This window comes from Stegostoma tigrinum, chromosome 27 (assembly GCF_030684315.1).
Source record: "Stegostoma tigrinum isolate sSteTig4 chromosome 27, sSteTig4.hap1, whole genome shotgun sequence".
Taxonomy (NCBI): domain Eukaryota; kingdom Metazoa; phylum Chordata; class Chondrichthyes; order Orectolobiformes; family Stegostomatidae; genus Stegostoma; species Stegostoma tigrinum.
This window is the reverse complement of record NC_081380.1, coordinates 9808401-9829287: the sequence shown is the minus strand read 5'-3', so window position 1 is coordinate 9829287 and position 20887 is coordinate 9808401. Positions and strand designations below refer to the sequence as shown.

At 41.1% G+C, this 20887-nt stretch overlaps 1 protein-coding gene and 1 long non-coding RNA gene across 14 annotated transcripts in view; one reads left to right on the top strand and one right to left on the bottom strand.

Moving 5' to 3' along the window:
* LOC125464655 (uncharacterized) overlaps positions 1 to 20887 on the bottom strand; it is a 136434-nt gene that overhangs the window by 17249 nt on the left and 98298 nt on the right. The gene's annotated exons all lie outside the window — the stretch shown is intronic.
* Positions 1 to 20887, top strand: part of gtf2ird1 (GTF2I repeat domain containing 1) — a 183595-nt gene that overhangs the window by 146596 nt on the left and 16112 nt on the right. For 10 of the 13 annotated variants that reach the window (XM_048557305.2, XM_059655254.1, XM_048557298.2 and 7 more), the window contains 3 exons: positions 1728 to 1775; positions 12003 to 12080; positions 12644 to 12836. In XM_048557305.2, the coding sequence (XP_048413262.1) occupies positions 1728 to 1775; positions 12003 to 12080; positions 12644 to 12836 (319 nt within the window). Of the gene's footprint in view, positions 1 to 1727; positions 1776 to 12002; positions 12081 to 12643; positions 12841 to 20887 lie in introns of those variants that run through there. The other 3 variants (XM_048557300.2, XM_048557304.2, XM_048557306.1) reach the window with 2 other exon arrangements.

The following is a 20887-nucleotide window of genomic DNA, read 5'->3' as shown; positions in this document are numbered from 1 at the left end:
ATGATTCTCAGTTCTTTGGGATTATTTGTTTAGACAGTACGAATAAGCTGATTTGGCCATGAGATCCTGGGGAAACTGTTGAAATGAGTAATTATTCCAATGAGCAACTATTCCCAGCACAGAACAGCTCATATCAAGAGAATACGGATTTCAAGGAATTAGCAAAAGAATTGTGATGAGAATTTTTTGTTATTACTGACTGAGTTGTTATGAGCTGGAATGGGTGCCTGAAAGAATGGTGAGAATGGATTCAAAAATAACTTGTAAAAGAAAATTTACAGGACTGTACAGAAAAGCCAGGAGAATAGAACTGACTGGAGAACAAGGAGCTGGCAATGACACTGGATGAACCCAATAGTTTCTTGTGTTTCATGATTCTGTATTCTCTTGTCTTAGTGTAACATTTAACAATAGCTTTGAGAAGTTATTTGGGCCACATTTTATTGCGTTCCAATTGTCCCAGACCCGAAACATGTTTTAGTACCATCCCCAAACCCATGTATGCTCAATCAACATCCTTGTTCACATGACTTGTATTTGTTTCCTGTTGTCCTACAAAACTTATAACATGCCATGGCTTGTAGTGATAGCACTAATCTCAGTCCTAAAATTCATATGTACATAGGCTGCTTGTCCCTTGCCAGTCTTGTGTTAGGTTTGGTTGCCATTAACTATTTGTAGTGTCAATTCATCCTCCAAGAACAACACAAGCCTCTGGGGGTCATCTTACCTACTTTCACTCTAGACTGTTCCTAAATTTCATCACTGCTGGTAGTCTCATCCATGCCTTTACTTTGGCTTTTCCTAATGCTCTCCAAGCCAACCTCCTTGCTTCTGACTTCCAGACCTTTAGCTCATTTAAGACACCACAGTTTGGTGCCCTTGACTGCACAAAGCTCTAACTCCTACCATACCAAAATTGCATCAGTGTTTATGTAATAAACCAATTTTAACCAATAAGTATTCAGTCCGCCCAAGCATGTTGCTCAGTGTATTGCTAAAAATAAGTAGCTGTCATCTGGGATTTCCTTAATAATGAAATCTAGTTGTGGGCACCTTTTCACTGAAGCAAGTTCCAAAAGCTTGCCGATGCTTGTCAGGTCATCAAATCTTTCACTATCCAATAATGAGTGAAACCAACATGGAATCACACTTCATTTTGCTGTGGAAACATTCTGTGGAACAGGATTTGTTTTGACCTTGTTTTATTTCCAGTAAGTTCCTTGAACTCAAATTCCGCAATCATTGTCTGAGCTCAAAGCTGCTTCTGCTTCAGTCAGAAAGAGGTGCGATCTGAGTGCAATTAGCCCCAGTTAATGTGACAGCCCTGGAAAGGCATGATTGTGAATCACTCCAAATTGCTCATCTGAGTTGGGTGAGTTGAAACCACACTTGGAACATCGCATGGCAGTTGGGTATACCATCTCAGCAGAGATGAACTTGAAAACCAACTAAACCTGCCATCATTAAATTGGGTTGATTGGTGAAGTGCCTAATTAACTGAACTTTGAAGATGATTTAAATATCATGATGGTGTATAATAATCCACTCCATGAGACTGGTTCTCACTTTACTATGACATGGACTTTGAGTAAATGGATCAATCCCATTTAGTCCAGAGTAAAATAATAGGAGCTACATATTTTGTTGGTTTTCTAATGGGGGTCTGAGTTTGTAACTGAAATTGTTGCTTTTTTATTTTACTTTCTGCTTTCTCCAAATTCAAGCACCTAGAAGAATAACGTCATTGGAAAAAGCATATGCTGCTTTACAGGGTAAGACCTCCTTATTGTATTTTGACAGCTACACTTGCATTCATCCAGTTGTACATGGGGCATTGCATCATATTTCTGCTGACTCCTTTCATTGACTGCACAAGGGTCTGTCCATGTGGGCTGAGGATTGCACTGTCTCGTACCCCACACACACCACCTTGTGTCCTTTTGCAACCATTAAGCTAAAGGTTCAATTTATCATCACTGACGAATGACCATAGTCTCTCAACTGATCTGTAAATAATATTGAAGCAGTTTTTACTCTTGCAATTAATTTTATTTTAGCCAGTTAAGCAGAGAATATCCGAGCTCCAGAGTTTAGTTTCAGGTTGCCCACTGTTTCGTGTACAAGTGTACGTTTGGGGATTTGGATGGGGGTGGGGTGCGTCAAGGCAGGATCATCAACAGTACTATCAAGCTTGATTTGCTCAGCAGTAACAATCACTGAGACCCAGTTTTGGTTCCGCCAAGCCCACTCAACGCTTGGTGTCTATACAGCCTTGGTTCAAACATAGAAAAAAAGAGCTAAACTCCAGAGGGGAGGTAAGAGTGATAGCCTTTGACATCAAGGCCACATTTGACCGAGTGCAGCATCAAGGAGCCCTAGCAAAAATGGAAGTGGGGGAAGAACCTCCGCCAATTGGAGTCATACCTAATACACAGGCAGATAGAACATAGAACCATACAGCGCAGGACAAGTCCTTTGCCCCTCGATGTTGCGCCGGCTTGTGAACTAATCTAAGCCCCTCCCCTACACTATCCCATCATTATCCATATGCTTATCCAAGGACTGTTTAAATGCCCCCAGTGTGGCTGAGTTCACCACATTGGCAGGCAGGGCGTTCCATGCCCTTACCACTCTGAGTAAAGAACCTGCCTCTGACATCTGTCTTAAATCTATCGCCCCTCAATTTGTAGCTGTGCCCCCTCGTACAAGCTGATATCGTCATCCTCGGAAAAAGACTGTCACTGTCCACCCTATCCATTCCTCTGATCATCTTGAATGTCTCTATTAAATTTCCTCTTAGCCGCCTTCCCTCCAATGAGAACAGACCCAAGACCCTCAGCCTTTCTTCATAAGGCCTTCGCTCCAGACCAGGCAACATCCTGGTAAATCTCCTCTGCAACCTTTCCAATGCTTTCACATCCTTCCTGTAATGGGGCGACCAGAACTGCACGCAATATTCCAAGTGAAGCCACACTAGAGTTTTGTACAGTTGCAGCATGACATCACAGCGCCAGAACTCAATCCCTCTACCAATAAAACCTTAACACACTGTAAGCCTTCTTAACAGCACTATCAACCTGGGTGGCAATTTTCAGGGATCTACGTACATGGACGCCAAGATCCCTCTGCACATCCACACTACCAAGAATCTTTCCATTGACCCGGTATTCTGCCTTTCTGTTATTCTTCCCAAAGTGAATCACCTTACATTTATCCACATTGAACTCCATTTGCCACCTTTCAGCCCAATTCTGCAGTTTATCCAAGTCTCCCTGCAACCTGCAACATTCTTCCACACTGTCCACCACTCCACTGACTTTAGTGTAATCTGCAAACTTACTAACCCATCCACCTATGCCTGCACCCAAGTCATTTATAAAAATGACAAATAGCAGTGGTCCCAAAACAGATCCTAGAGGCACACCATGGTTGTGGTTGTTGGAGGTCTGTCATCTCAGCCTCAGGATATCTCCACAGAGTAGTGCCAGAGAACCAACTAACTTCAGCTGCTTAATCAATGACCTTCACTCTGTAGTAGGGTCAGTGGTGTTGATGTTGCTGGCAATTGAACAACATTAAGCACCATTCATGACTCTTCAAATACTCAAGCGGGCCATGTTCAAATGCAGCAAGACCGAGACAAAATTCAAATTTGGGCTGACAAGTGTCAAGTGATATTTAAGTCACACAAGTGCCAAGCTATGACCATCACCAACAAGAGAGAATATAACCATTGCTTTTCATATTGTATGGCATTACCATCACTGAACTCCCACTATCAATATCCTGGGAGTTACCATTGATCAGAAATTGAACTGTGTACAGCTACAAGGCCGAAGTCAAGGGTATGATGGAATATTCTCCATTTTCCTGGATGAGTGCAGCTTCAATAGCACGCAAGTAGCTCAACACTATCCAGGACAACCAGCCTGATTGATTGGCAATGCATACACAAACATTCAGTCCTTCCACTGCTAATATTCAGTAGTAGCATATGTACCATCTACAAGATGTACTGCAGAAATTCACCACGTTTCTAGAGAGACCACCTTCTGAAGCCGTAACCACTATCATTGAGGACACAGATACTTAGGAACACATCCATCTACAAGTTTCCCTCTAAGCTACTCACCATCCAGACTTAGAAATATGCTGCCATTCCTTCAGTTTTGCTGGGCCACAAACACTCTACCCCTCATCACTCTGGGTCTACCTAAATCAAATGGACTGCAACGGCTACCTTGTTAAGGGCAACTAGGGATTGGCAATAATTGCTGGTCCAGCCAGCAATGCCCACAACCTCTGAACAAAGATTAAATCACCCAAGGTTATTGCAGTACCTTTCTTATAAGACTTTCTTTTTGTTTATCCTCTGGCCTAATGGAGCTAGTGTTTGTCGGCCTATGAACCATGTCACCGGTAACTTCCTTTTACCACTGTGTCTTCCCTCCAAACTGTTTCTGCATCTTGTTCCACTGAGCCAAGATTGTTTCTATTTTTATTAATAGAGCTCCATCACCACCTTTTTAACCATTCATCGTGGTCTTCCAAAAAGTCAGATACATTAAAATATTCAGGTACTGGCTGTGGGCACCTTGTGTGTACCTCTGTGCAATGGCTATTGTATTCTCAACATTTATTTGTATTTGCACCATGAATTCATCCACTTCATTATGAATGCTCTAAGCAATGCAACACAGACTCACACCCTCAGCTGCAGAGAATGGTATCTATCTCCTGAATTATACTATCCCCTGATAAAATTACATTCCATTTTACTCTGCCCATTTGAATGATGCCCAGCATTGAGGAGTTATTGTCAATTTGCTCAAACTTCCTGCAGTATCTGCTTTGTCCATACAAGCTACAAAAATCACCAAAAGTATTATGTACCTACAAAGGCTGAGGGTCCTTCATTGGTACCTTCTTGATTGTCATACCTGCCTCACTCGCTGTTACATGCTCCTGCCCTGATCTCAGATCATGTCTTAAGCATAGGTACGGTGTCTCAAATCCACAACCTCAAGGCTTAGTCCATGCTGGATCTTGATGTTGTCAGGTCAAACCAGGTTGAGGGCAGTTGAGGGTCAGTCACACCACTCGAAGTGTGCGTGAAGATAGACACGTGAAGCCTAATAACTAGTTGGGAATGCCTTTGCACCAGTGCAGCACTTAGCCAAACGTGAGGACAAATTTAGTTTACTCATTTCATAATAATTAAAATTCATGCTCTGCAGCTTAATAAAGTGTCCAATTTTCCAATGGGTTTTAAGATGCTGTACCTGTACCTAACCTAAGAGATCTGATGGTCTCCTGGAACAAAACACCCAGGCAATTCCCACTCCCTGATGCATTGTATCTGAGGCAAAATTCCTTGAGCTGCAGACAGTTATTACAGATATGGTTGCAGTGGATCATACAGGTTTTCAGTAGTGTCCGTATGCTACAGCTTCAACACATCGCCTCTCCTGCCATGTTTGTTGTGTTTTAACTAACTCAGTAAGTTTCAGATTTAGAAGACGTAAGCAATTAAAATCCACTCCATTTTATGTTTTATTCCATTTATGGCACTCGTTCAGGCTTAGGTTTTGATGTTATTAGAGAAGCCAATTATGTAGGTACAGCACTTTCAGTATGAAATCCTTCCTCCTCTTTGGAAATGAAATCTAGCTATCAATAACTTGCATTACACAGCCAGCTAGAAGACAGGGGCATCATTTCGTGGAAATGGATGACTTGAGGGGAGTACTGTGGCTTGCAGCTATACAATCGGGAGGAGGCAGAGAGGAGACCTATGCACTTTGCCTAAAGGGAAGCCAGGCTAATTGAGGATATGTTGTCCTTAGCCATTAACTCAGCTGTGAATTCTAACTGTCTACCTGCAGTGGTCAGTTACTGCCCTATTGCCTGTAATATATTGCAAAACTTCCACAAATAAATTCTCTACTAAAGAGATAAAGGTCCTATAGCATCTAGTGTTGAATTTCACACACTGATTCAACATGTTGCTCAATGTGACACCTTAAGAACTGAAGAAATATTTCAATGTTTGTGGTGTATACCAAACCTGAGATACAATCTGGAACAGGGTGATGATGTCCATAGAAATATTATTTTAAATATGCTTCCAGTCACTGTCCTTTGCAGCTGGGAAAACACACACCTTTTGCCTTGGCCAATTTGGCCAAATTTCTTCAAAGGTTGTCCAGGGTAGTGAGATCTCTTCAAAACTTTGAAATCCTTTTGGATCTGTGCTCACCCTCAGCTTTGCAGGTTGTTACACTGCTTGTGTTATGCTTCCAGGTTATAGAAGCTGCCACTTTTGTGATTATTCCCTCACCTTGCCTTTGAGGATAGAATTGATAGCATCTGGAACTTTGCTCAGCAGTACTGAGTTAGTTTCATGCTCTCATTCACTTTGTGATAATCACCTAGGAGATATCCAAAACCTGTGCAAATGTCTTTATAATCTTTTAGGACCTGATCAGTGGTCAATGACTTAGACGCTTGAAATATTCCATAAATTTCTTCAGGCACATGTAGGGTTGCCAGTCCAAGCTTTAGACTCATTTCAAAAAAGGAAGTAGGGGTAACCCCAGAAATTACAGGCCAATTAGCCTTACGTCAGTGGTGGTCAAATTACTGGAAAGGGTTCAGACAGATAGGATTTATGATCACTTGGATAGGCATAGTTTGATTCGTGATAATCAGCATGGATTTGTGATGGTAGATCATGCCTCACAAAATTTATTGAATTCTTTGAAAAGGTGACCAAACACGTGGATGAAGGTAGAGCAGTGGATGTGGTATACGTGGATTTAAGTAAGGCATTCGATAAGGTTCCCCATGGTAGGCTCATGCAGAAAGTAAGGAGGCATGGAATAGGGGAAATGTGGCAGATTGGATTCACAATTGGCTGACCCTTTGTCTTCTAAGGGCGGCAGTAGGTGGAAAATATTCAACATGGTGCCTAGTTACAAGTTGTGTACCACAAGGATCTGTTCTGGGTCCTCATCAATTTGTGATTTTTGTAAATGATTTGGATCTAGGAGTGGAAGGGTGGATTACGAAGGTGGATCAAGTTGTGGATAGTGCGGAGGGCTGTTCTAGGTTACAAAGGGACATTGATCGGATGCAGACCGGGCTGAGAAGTGGCAGATGGAGTATACCCCTGAAAAAGTGTGAGGTGATTCATTTTGGAAGGACAAATTTGAAACCAGAATACAGGGTGAACAGAAAGATTCTTGGCAGTGTGGAGGAGCAGAGGGATCTTGGGGTTCATGTTCACAGTTCCCTGAAAGATGCTACCCAGGTGGATAGAGTTGTTAAGGAGGCACTTGGTGTGTTAGCTTTCATTAATAGAGGGATTGAGTTCAAGAGCTGAGAAGTTATGCTCCAGCTGGTTTGGCCACATCTGGAGTACTGTGTCCAGTTCTGGTCGCCTCATTACAGGAAAGATGTGGAAGCGTTGGAAAAAGTACAGAGGCGATTTACCAAGATGCTGCCTGGAGTGGAGGGAAGGTCTTATGAGGAAAAGTTAAGAGAGCTAGGGCGTTTCTCTTTAGAACAACAAAGGATGAGAGGTAACAAAGTGTGGAGCTGGATGAACACAGCAGGCCAAGCAGCATCTCAGGAGCACAAAAGCTGACGTTTCGGGCCTAGACCCTTCATGAGAGAGGGGGATGGGGAGAGGGAACTGGAATAAATAGGGAGAGAGGGGGAGGCAGACCGAAGATGGAGAGAAAAGAAGATAGGTAGAGAGGAGAGTATAGGTGAGGAGGTAGGGAGGGGATAGGTCCGTTTGGGGAAGACGGACAGGTCAAGGAGGCGGGATGAGGTGGTAGGTAGGAAATGGAGGTGCGGCTTGAGGTGGGAGGAAGGGATGGGTGAGAGGAAGAACAGGTTAGGGAAGCGGAGACGGGCTGGGCTGGTTTTGGGATGCAGTGGGGGGAGGGGATGAGCTGGTCTGGTTTTGGGATGCAGTGGGGGAAGGGGGGATTTTGAAGCTTGTGAAGTCCACATTGGTACCATTGGGCTGCAGGGTTCCCAAGCAGAATATGAGTTGCTGTTCTTGCAACCTTCGGGTGGCATCATTGTGGCACTTGCAGGAGGCCCATGATGGACATGTCATCTGAAGAATGAGAGGGGGAGTTAAAATGGTTTGCGACTGGGAAAAGGATGAGAGGTGATGTGGTAGAGGTGTACAAAACGATCAGAGTGGATAGAGTGGACAGCCAGAGACTTTTTCCTAGGGTGGAGGAAGCTATTATGAGGGGGCATAGATTTAAAGTGAGTGGAGATAGATATAGGGGAGACATCAGTGGTAGGTTCTTTACTCAGCGAGTGATCGGGGCATGGATGCCTCACTGGAACGGACAGTGTAGTCTGCCTCATTAGAGGCATTTAAGTGGCTACTAGATAGGCATATGGATGATAGTATAAGGTAGGAGTGGATGTTAGATAGTCCTTTGGTTTAAGGTAAAAATTTGACACAACGTTGTGGGCCGGAGGGCCTGCATTGTGCTGTACTGTTTTATGTTCTACGTTCTATGTTTCAGGTAAGAAGAGTAACTTTTGCATACTATCTTCCATTGCTTTGATATCTTCTTGGGATGAGGATCATTCTATCATATAGCCTCAACTTTGCCATTGGAGCCTTTAATTTTAGATGATCATCGTGAGCCAATTCTAATAGTTCTGGGACACACATGATGTTTCATAGTACAGTGCCTATCGTTGATGCTGTCCTTCTGCAGCGACCATTTTAACAATCATATTCCATTTGTCATTAAGCTAGATGGTGTCATTCAACATCTCTCCAGCAACAATCTTTATTGGCTTGTTTTACTTTTTTAAAAATAAATACTTGCATATAAAGTGAATCAGCATGTTGTAATTTGAACACTGCTTTCCCCGCACTGGGCGTGTTTTTTTTTTCACTGTGGTGTCCTCTGCAATATTTCCATCCTGTGTTCTGGCCTGACTTGTCTTTTCTGTAAGTATTTCCTCTTTCTTTTTACATTGTGTTGTTTTTTCTGGGCCTGGACTGTCACTCAGGCTTCACGAGTTCTCCCATTAATTCTCCCCAACTGATGATTAACAACCTCTGAGCTTTTGCACAATAGTTTTTGAGTACATTTATCTCAGCAGGTGTGCTGACATGGTGGAATCTCTTATTCTTAAGATTATCCCATCTCTTATGAGATCAACTTTGCAACAGTCAGCTAGATGTCTTTGTGCAGGTCAATGCTGATCAGTATTCTTCCACTCTCCGTGAGCTCCGATTCTGAAAATATATTGCTCACAAATAACATTAGTAAAGGGTTATAATGTATCTTTAAGGTTGTCAATATTTCTCCAGTCTGACTTTTCTGCTCCTCAGTGAGTTCTGGAATGCAATACAGCTTGTGGTACCTTCTTCCAGAACTGAGTCAATACTCATATTTGTTCAGGTTTTCAATTCAATTCTGTGATCAGCCATTGATATTGGAAGAGGTTCCAATTCTGTCTCATGTCACCTTTCGTCTTCACAGTTGAAGGGACAGGAAAGTTCAAAGTCAACCTGACCCACCCAGTAGTTTACAATGACGGATTGCTCTTCTATTTATTTATGGCTGCTTCCTACAGTTCTCAAAATGTATGCAATTTCAACTGTTCTTCCAGCATGTTCCATCTGTAGGTTTTAAGGTCTTCCCTTTCTAAACTAAAAGCAATCATGAGAAGTCACATGACTATGGCAATACAGTTTTCTGTATCTTTGCAAATACATTCTCCAGTCAAAGGCCTACCTCATAACCTGGAGATAAGGATGGAAAAGTTGAGTGTGCCATCAGTTTATGCCAACATTTCCTGATCTCCATCAGTAACCTGAGCTGAGTTATAGTGCTTGTGAATTACACTCAAAAGTGAGAGGGGTACAAAAGGAGTCTGAAGGACTCAAAACCTTAGATAACAAAGCAGCAATTAGATTTGGGTAAATAAAGTCCAGTATTGCAGCTTTAATCTATATTGCATCTTTAACAATGAGACAGGCCAAGCTAATTCACAGGAGCATTATAGACCAGGATATGATATGAACCACAGGAGAAGGAAATGTTAGATCGAGTAAACAAGTGTTTGTTAAAGAGAGATGATGTGCAGGGAGAAATGGTAACTGAAGACCCCCACTAATGGTGGTGCAAATAAAGTTGGTGCATAGGAGGCCAGAACTCCGTATCTTTGGAAGTTGTGGCTCTGGATGAGATTGTGCTAGGGTTAGGGATTATGGGGGGTGTGTGGTTTGGGTTTATTATGGAGGGATTTGGAAACATTAAACATATGAGTTAAGAGTCATTCAGTCCTTCAACCTTGCTTCGCCATTCAGAAAGTTCATGGCTAATCTGATTATGAACCTAAAATCCACATTTTTGCCTACCCTGACAACCGTACAACCTGTTGTTTAACAAGAATCTATGAACATCTGTCTTAAAATAGTCAAAGAATCTGCTTCCACCACCTTTCAGGGAGACCGTTCCAAAGACCCTCTGACAAGAAAGCATTGTGCTTAATATCTATTTTAAATGAGTGGCACCCACATTTTTAAACAGTGACCCGTAGTTCTAGATTTTTCCATAAGTGGAAACAAACATGATTCCTACACCTCATTGTCAAGACCCCACCCAATCTTACATGTTTCAATCAAGTCACCACCTACTCTTCAAACTCTAGCAGATACAAGCCCAGTCTGTCCAACCTTTTCTCGTAAGAACTTGTCCATTCCAGGTATAAATCCGGTAAACTTTATTTGAACTGTTCCAAAACATTTATATCCTTCCTTAGGTAAGCTGACCATTACTGTACACAGTACTGCAGATGTAGTTGCACCAGTGCCCTGCAAAATTAAAGCATAACTTCTATATTCACTTCCTCTTAACAATAAATGTTCACATTCTATTAGCTTTCCTAATTACTTGCTCTACCTGCTGACAAACTATCTGCGACTCATGCACCGTGACACCCAGACTCCTCTGCAAACACTCGCCAAGAAGATATGTTTAAAATCAAGACACCTAATTGGGAAGTTATATAGAGTAGCAAGGGTAGGGATCACAGGGGAAAGGAGCACACCGCGATTTTAGCCAGCAGCAAAGATTTGGATTACCTCTAAATTAAGGAGAGTAGAATTTCCAAGGCCAGACAGGAGTTTTTCTTCCTTTCTTGTGCTGAAAGAAGGAAATCCTCCAAGCAAACAATGCAGTCATATAACATTGGTATTATCTAATGAGAGTTAGTGATCAAGAAAAAGGAGCCTTTGAAAGCTAAAACATAGGTCCCAAAAAATAAGTAGTAGTCCTTTTAACTCAGGAATGTCTTCAGGGGGAAAAATATATTTTACTCCTTAGTGCAAACTGTGTCAGGGGATTATTAGTGTATAAAGAGCATGGAGGGATTATTTAATGTAAATAGAGTGAGGAATCTGTGGTTAGGTATCATGTGTGGTGAAAGTTTGAAATAACTTCAGGTTTATTCTTCTGCTCTGGAACTAAGTAATAGATATGTACAGCATTTTTGATACCTCAACTATGCAAGTGCATTTGGTGTGATTATTACCCCCAACCTCATGTTTTCTCTCCAGTTTGTTAGTTCGTTTGTCTGTAAACAATATATCCTGAAGTTAAAAGCATTTCAACAGTACATCGTTGTTCAACACAAGGAATAACTAGACAGGCAGTTCCAACTCCTGGAGTGTTTTAAAGGATTGTTAACTTTGGGAGATAGGGCAAATTACCTTTCATTGAAAGAATTTTGTGGGTTGCTTTAATGTTCTGTGAGATGGGAAATTAAAAATATTTCCTTTTCCTGTTTTATAGTTACAGGGTCTCAACCAGGCAGACGGAAGTCTCATGGCGGAGTTGTGTAATTGTAATTATATTGAGTTGACAAAGTGATGAATGTATGCACTTTACCTGGTGACCTCTTCATGTGTTGTTTTAATATTTTGGTTACTCTTCACAATTTAGAGGATGAAGAGGCAAACAGACTTGGAGAGAAGGTGATACTCAGAGAGCAAGTGAAGGAATTATTCAATGAAAAATACGGTGAGTTTCCTCAGCGTTCAATACTGAGTTAAACATTTTTCCCTGTCTGAAATTTGTGTTCCAGTTCTAATATTTGGGAATGTTATAATTATTATTTTAGTGATCTTTAAAATTCTGTTTATGCTTTTAAATTCAGTTTATTTGTAATTTTGTTTGCTCCACTATGAATTATGTTACAGCAAAACTCTGAAGATATATAATCTGTAACTTTACATAAATTCTATTAATAGCAGTTAGCATAAGTTTTTAATCATTAGCACCAGTCTTATTTAAAAACACGCATCTGGAAAACTCCCCTTAAAGGCTTTAAATGCTGGGATAACCTTTGATCATTGACACATGTCGATATTGGATTCAGGGAGATTCTCTTTTCTAATGCATTAGTCTGTCAGTTCTCAGCCAACTCATAATCACTGAGCTGTGACCATACAAGGTAGACAGCAGTGAAGTGAAAGGTATGCCATAGGAAAGGAGCATGCTTTTTCATCCAACTAGGTACATAGCCTGCAATGGGGTAAATTAACACACTTTATAGTTTATACTTGTGATACGTTATCTTTCAGGAGAGGCCCTGGGACTGAACCGGCCTGTTTTGGTGCCATACAAATTAATCCGAGATAATCCTGATGCGATTGAAGTGACTGGGTTACCTGAGGACATCCTTTTCCGGAACCCGACCACTTACGATCTTAGCAGATTGGAAAAAATTTTAACAGTCCGAGACAGAATCAGGATGACCATTAAAAGTCAGTTACAGTAAGTGTGCAGATCCTTATCATTAACAAGAAATTCATAGTTCACTATTTAATGGCAATGTTGTTCAGTTGAGTCACAAAGATACAAAATTTGTTTCATGGTTGATTGATTGATTTGATTTATTGTTATGTGTACCTAAGTACAGTGAAAAGCTGTGTTTGCAAGCATTATTGGCACATCATTGTAAATGAGGACATACAGATCATAGAATAAAGAAAACTTGGACAAAACGATGCATACAGGTTACATTGCATCGGACATGCGCAAGCCAAGAACAAAATTAGTAAGCTCAACATTATTTGAAGTTGAGAGTTCACTCAGCAGTCTAATAATGGCAGGGAAGAAGCTGTTCTTGATTCTGCTGGTGCATGTGTTCAAGCTTCTGTATCTTGTGCCTGATGGAAGAAGTTGTAGGAGAGCATTATGGGGTATGATGGGTCTTTGATAACATTGGCAGCCTTTGCTTGGCAACAAGAAGTGTAAATGGAGTCCATGGATGGAAGAGAGATGACAAGGTGTAGAGTTGGATGAACACAGCAGGTCAAGCAGTATCAGTGGAGCAGGAAGGCTGACATTTCGAGCCTAGAAACTGAAGGGTCTGGGCCTGAAACGTTAGCCTTCTGCTCCTCTGCTGCTTGGCCTGCTGTGTTCATCTAGCTCTACACCTTGTTATCTCAGATTCTCCAGCATCTGCAGTTCCCATTATCTCTCTCCATGGATAGAAGGTAGCTTCAGTGATGATCTGGGCTAGGCACACTACCTTCTGTAGTTTCTTATGGTCCTAGACGGAGCAGTTGCCATACCAACCCGTTATGCACCTGGACAGTATGCTTTCAATGGTGCATCTGTAGAAGTTGGTAAGGGACCTTATGGACACGCCAAATTTCCTGAGCCGCCTGAGGAAGAAGTGGCATTGTTCTGCCTTCTTGACTGTTGCATCTACGTGGGAAGTCCTGGACAGGTTTTCAGTTATCATCACTCCTGGGAACTTGACACTGTTGATGTAGTTGGGTGGGGGGGTGGGGGGCACAGTAGGGATTGCCTCCTTCCTTTCTGAAGTCAATGGTCAGTTCTTTAGCTGACATTTGAAGAGAGTTTGTATTCATTGCACTACATCACCAAGCCTTCTATCTCCCTTCTGTATTCTGACTCATTGTTGTTTGATATCTGCTGTACCATGGTGGTATCATCAGTGAACTTGTAGATGGCATTTGTTTGGCATTTGGCAACACAGTAGTGGGTGTACAGGGCGTACAGTGGAGGGCTGAGAACACATCCTTGAGGGTCAGAATCCAAATACTACATTTTGTGAAGAAATCTTGTCATTCACTGATTAAATTGCACATGACTGCACCAGGGCATAGATTTCCTGTGAGCCATATAAAATAATATCTAATTCATTGAGATTGTGTTGGAACATGCATATCCTAGAAATGTGCAACTTCTAAAAGAGGTGAACAAAGAGGTAATCCTTGTATTATCCAGTTGAGCTTCACTTGCATGTGTATATTTTAACATTTTGGCTTTGAAAAGTATGAATTATATTCCCATTAAATTGTATAGTACAGCTAAGTCTAACTGTGTGGTTAAGGACAGGACAGGGATACATTTGAGCAGATGAAAGGTTTGCTTTGAGCTCCCTTTTTCAGGGAGGCATTTCAACTTGTGTTAGGCTATGATGAAAGCAAATCCTTTTTTGTCATTGGCAGGAAGGTCAGTAACCGAAGAACACCGATTTGTAATAATTGGCAAAAAGAAAACAAGGAGAGGTGGAGGAGGGAAGATGAAGAGGATTTTTTTTTCAGCATGTTCTTATGATCTGGAACACACTGCCTTCAAGGGCAGTAGAAGCTGTTTCAATTGTCACTTACAAAGAGGAATCAGCTTGAAAAGGAATAATTTGTAGGACTGTGAGGAAGGAGCGGGGGAATAGGGCTAATTGGTTAGCTGTTTCAAAGAACTGACGTAGGCAGGATATATATAGTGGCCTCCTTCTGTGCAGGCTGATTCTCACTGAATTTCTTCTGTCAGTATCCAGTTCTTTGTCTTTAAAGGGCATTCATTTTAGTTCTTACATACAAAGATATTTCTTTCAAAGAATAATTAATATATGGGTGTTTGTTTTTATGTTCATTTTGTTTGAATTGCCTTTTTTTTGCTGAATGTTTGTGCTGTGTTTATTAATTAATATTTATTTACAGATAAATTTGTTCTGCCTACTTATGTTCAAATTCCACCATTTGAAGTGAGTAGGATTGAACAGCATGAGGCTACATTTAGTGCTGTAAAAAGATAACTGTAAGTCAGGGTCATTGTTAACTGTGGGGTTCTCTCAACACTGCAAAATCAGCTCACGAGAAAGCACTGTAACAATGATCAGTTTGTTTATGGGAACTCTGCAAACGATTGGAAGAAGAAATTTCTTTTGAAAAGCTGGCAGATAGAGCCTAAATTATTAAAGTGGAGTCTGTGTTTTGGGTAGGAACCCACTGTCTAACTTCTCATGTTATATATTGTAATGACATTAATAAGATGTAATAAGAGTTAATTTATTTTGTTGCATAATTATTTTATTGAGTGAATAAAGGTTGGTTTCTCACAATAAGGTTGAGGGCTAAAATGCTGTGTAATTTTACCACGATTTACAGTGGGGGAAAAATAGATGAGAAATTTTTGTGACAAACCTTATTTTTCATATAAACCCCTTGAAAATAATGAAAATGGCTCTCAGTTGATTGCATACCTTCCCATGTTGTGTTAATTCAAAACTATTACATTTGCACAGCTCTTCCTTTAAGTTTTCCCCTGCTTGATTGAGGTTCTGTAGCTACAGGTTTTAAAAAGATAATTGTAGTCGAATATACCCTGTCTTTGAGGAGGCTTCAGGCTAGTCCACATCTGAGAACCTGCTCTTAGAACTCTGCTCATATCTTGACAATTGTAACTGCTTTGGCAGCCCAGACAATCCAACACTTCCTAAAACAGTCCAGCACATTTTTTTAAAGTCAATTTATTCTTTCTCCCAATGTTTAACAGAATGTTTGAAAAGTTCCAGGATCTAGGTCTGGATTGACATTTTCACCAAAAACAAATCACTTCTTCCTTGGGCCAAACCCTTCTATATATCAAGTTTTGTTGAAATGTGTCCACTAAGATTGGCGATATATTGATAATGTATGAATTATGGGCCCCTTAAGTTCAATGAATTCATGGCTGATCTGATTACTCCACACTCCTATTTACAGGGGTGAAAATAATACCTCGCCTACCTTCAGTGGCAGTGGAGTAATGAGCCCTTTTCATTTGTTGATGTAATGTTTCTTGCTGAAGAACAGTACGATGAAGGTTGCCAACATCACATTTCTCTGACCAGTTAACACATGCATTCACCCCCATTCTAATGGTGCAGAAAAGATGCAACAAGCAGGTTGTCCAGTATAATTTAAAGTCCCACAATTATAACAACTCATATGTTTACAATCACCTTTAAAGTACTAAATCATGTCATGATCTCATGACTCCAACTGTAATGGAGTAATGTCCAGTTAAAGTTAGTACCAGTCAAATCAGACCTCTGACACACACCTCCTGGATACATCATACATTTTGATAAAATTAATTCTTCTTAAAACAGAAGGACACAATGTTGCAGTCTTTGTTTAAACAATACAACAAAACAAAAGTTTATTAACAATCATGAAGATAAACAAAACCCACTCTATTCCCTTAGAACTTAGATTCAAAGAATTTTAAATCTATATCAGAAGTAACCCAAGTACTGTTTATAGATTGACCGAGAAACATCAGCTTCATATTAGATTCAGTACACCCTGCTACAGCTTCCAAACGTTGTTGCAATTCCAGGAATATCTAGTTCTGTACCTACGAAAGACTTAGTCCATCTCATTTACAAGGGAGAAAGAGACTTTTTTTTAAAATATTCTGATGGGCTTTTAGTTATTAAAACTTAATCTCCTCTGCTTCAACTATTGATGACTTTCTAAACTTACTATTTTGCTCTTGATTTAGCTTCCATTCAGGGCTATACAGTTCCTGAAGCAGCTTTCATTCCTTCTTTTTTATTTTCAAACCTATAAGACTTTACCTTCACTTCTTTTCCACTGTGTATCTCAACACTCTGATCCAGGACTAATAATGTTTTACTCTAGGATGATTTCATTAGGAACGTTGTTTAGCATGTTATTCCATCAAAAGGCAGCAGGTTGGAGCTTGAAACATTGTTCACTTTCGACTTTGCAGAACAGACTGAAAAAAGTTTGGAGAGTTCTCCCACTAAGCCTTATGGGTAGTTCTCCTGGAGCTCTGGGTAATTTGGCCTTGCTTGGAATTCTACATATTGTAGTTTTTAAAAAACGGATTGTTAATTTAAAAACACACAGACAAATCCATGTTCAGCTTAGAATTCCAAGAGCTCAAACTTGCAGTAAATGATATTAAAATACATATTTGTAAATCTGTCAGCCTCACCACAATCATCCCAAAGTGCTTCACGGGAACATAATTTAAAAACCAAACAAAAGAGGAAGGTGATCAAAAAATTAATCAAGAGGTTGGTTTTAAGGAGTGCCTTAAAGAAGAGAAGAGTGGCACAGAGCTAAACGGAACAAATTCCAGAGTTTAGGAGCTAGATGGCGGACAGCCAAGGATGAGGCAGAGAAAATAGGAGATCCCCAAGATTCCTTTGTGTGGTCTGGAGGAGCACTCCCTACTCTTTCAGCTTACAAAGAAACAAAAATAAAATTAAACCAACTAACACCACGTTCTGGCTGAAATCTGGGTCACCTAACAGACATAATGTTACCCATGGCCTGAGATTAAAATTGCAAGTTAGGTCTTGATGTCATGAATGGCAACTGTTTTGCATAATTAAAGCAGCCCCATCGCCTTCAGGAGCATGTACCTCAAAGCTGCTGAAAATAGCTGGATAAATATGCATTCAGGTGCAGGAATTGTAGGGGATAAATCACTGCCCTGAGCTTATTAGAAAGAAAAACCTGGTTAAACCTGAACTTCTGGAGACCATACTTTTAGAAAAGCTCAATTTGTAAGAGTGAGAAGTATATGTTTTCACTAAGCGGGATTTCAATCAAACCTTTGTTTGTTTCTTTTAATCAGTGAATGCAAGTGCTAGCTTAGTGCTCAATTGATTTGTTTCTTAGCATTTAGTTGACCATTTGTGCCTCAAATGACTTAACAGCCATGGTAACCAGTAAAATAATAACTTAAACTGTTACTCCAAAGCTCAAAAGTGGATAACTGTGAAAATTACTTAGTATTGAAAAGAATCTATGTATAAAGTCACCACAGTACTGTTCTGTCATTCGAGAGAATGATTGGTGCTGGTGTGTCCTGGGGGTCCCCAGTCCTCCGGCATGGTTGAGAAGAGCTGTCCTTCATGGGCAGCCAGTATGTGAATTGTGAACCCACACTACTGTCATCACTTTGCATCACAAACCAACTGAAGTGATTGACTTATTGACTATAAGATCCTTGATTAAGGTTGTTAACCTGGGCTAATCAAGGAGCCCTGGCTGACAGCTAAAAACAGGGGATTCAAAGTATCTCCTGACTTAAGGGATCGACTCTGAGCTGGCTGGCCACTGCCAGGATACTGAGCACATAAATAAGGGGTAATTTGGTGATGGGATACTGGCCTCTGTGCAGTTATTTCACCAGCAATCCAATCAGCTGGGCTAAGCAGACTGAATCGATCAAATTCTGCTTCAGTCAAACTCCCTCACATTCTACCATAGAAATAAGCCCTTCAGCCCATTGTGTCTGCTCGACTACATTAGTCTCATTTTCTAGTATTTGACCCGTAAGCCCTTGTATACTGTGGTGTTTCAACTGATAATCAACCTGAAGACACAGGAGCAGAAATTAGTCCATTTGGCCCATCGGGTATGCTTTGCCAGTCAATTGTGGCTGATAAGTTTCTGAATCCCATTCTCCTGCTTTCTCCATATAACCTTTGATCTGCTTAACAATCACAAACCTATCTTACCCCGCCTTAAATATACTCAAGGACCTGGCCTCACCAGCCTTCGGTGGCAATGAATTCCATAGATTCACCACTCTCTGGCTGAAGAAGTTTCTTTTCATCTCCGTTCTAAAAGGTTTTCCCTTTACTCTAACGCTGTGCCCAACATCCACTCTGTCCAGGGCATTCGGTGTTCTGTAAGTTTCAAGAAGGTCAGCATGCAGGTGCATCAAGTGGTAAAATTGGCAAATGGTACATTGGCCTTCATTGTGAGAGGTTTCAAGTACAGGAGCAGGGATGTGTTGGAGTTATACAGGGCCTTGGTGAGGCCACACCTAGAATATTGTGTGCAGTTTTGGCGCCTCTTTCTGTGGAAGGATGCTCTTGCTCGCAAAGGTTTACCCAGCTGATCCTGGGGATGGCGGGTCTGCAGTATGAGGAGAGATTGACTAGATTGGGATAGTTTTCGCTGGAGTTCAGATTAATGGGAGGGGGGTCTCATAGAGACTCCTAGAATTATAACAGGACAGGGGGAAGTTCCCGATGGTGCGTGTGGCTGGAACTAAGGGTCACAGCATGAGGATTCAGGGTAGACTATTTTGGATGGAGATGAGGAGACATTTCTTCACACAAAGAGTGGTGAATCTGTGGAATTCATTCCCACAGGAAGTAGTTGATACCAAAACATTGAGTGTATTCAAGAGACAACTAGATATAGCACTTGGAGCAAATGGGATCAAAGATTATGGGGAGAAAGCAGGATTAGGCTATTGAGTTGGATGCTAAGCCATGATTGTGAAGGAGGTGGAGCAGGCTTGAAGGGCTGAATGGCCTCCTGACTATCTTCTATGTTTCTTTGATTCTATAATCTCCCCCTCACCCTTCTAAACTCCATCAAGTGTAGACCCAGATTCCTCAAATGTTCCTCACATGTTAATCCTTTCATTCCTAGGATCATTCTCGTGAACCTGCTGTGGGCCCAATACATCCTTTCTGATGTATGGGCCCAAAATTTCTCTCAATACTGTAAATGTAGTCTGGCTAAAGCTTTATAAAGCCTCAGAATTACATCCCTGCTGTTATAATCTACCCTTCTTGAAATAAATGCCAACCTCGTATTTGCCTTCCTAACGACTGAGTAAACCTGCAAGTTTACCTTAAAAGAATCCTAGACTAGGACTCCTAAGTCCCGTTGCACTTCAGATTTCTGAATTTTCTCCCCATTTAGAAAATAGTCCGTGCCTCCTCTTCCTACCAAAGTGCATGACCTCGTTTTACCACATTATATTCCACCTGCCATTTCTTTGCCCCACTCTCCTAAACTGTCTAAATTCTTGTGCGGCCTTCCTGCCTCCTCAATACTACCTGTGCTTCTCCTATCTTTCTATTATCTGCAAACTTAGCCAGAATGCCCTCAGTTTCTTCATCTAGATCATTAATGCTTAAAGTGGAAATTTGTGTTCCAACACTGACCCTTGCGGAACACCACTAGTCACTGGCTGTCATCCAGAAGAGGACCATTTTATCTCCACTCTCTGTTTTCTGCCAGACAGCCAGTCTTCTATCCATGCTAGTACCTCGCTTCTAACACCATGGGCTCTTATTTTACTCAGCAGCCTCCTGTGCAGCACCTTGCCAAAGGCCTCTGGAAGTCCAGGTAAATAATATCTGTTGGCTCTCCCTGGTCTAACCTGCTTGTTACCTCAAGGAATTCCAACAGATTTGTCAGGCATGACCTCCCCTTGATGAAGCTATGCTGGCTTTGCCCTATTTTACCATGCACTTCCAAATATTCAGAAATCCTCTCTTTCTCAATGGACTCAAATCTTAACAGTAACTGAGGTCAGGTTAATCAGCCTGTAATTTCCCATCTTCTGCCCTACTCCCTTCTTAAATGAGGGGTTACATTAGTGATTTTCCAGTCCTTTGGGACCGTTCCGGACTCCAGTGATTCCTGAAAGATCATCACTAACACATCCACTATCTCTACAGCTATGTCCTTCAGAACTCTGGGATGTAGTCCAGCTGAAGTAGGTTTTCTTTCCACCTT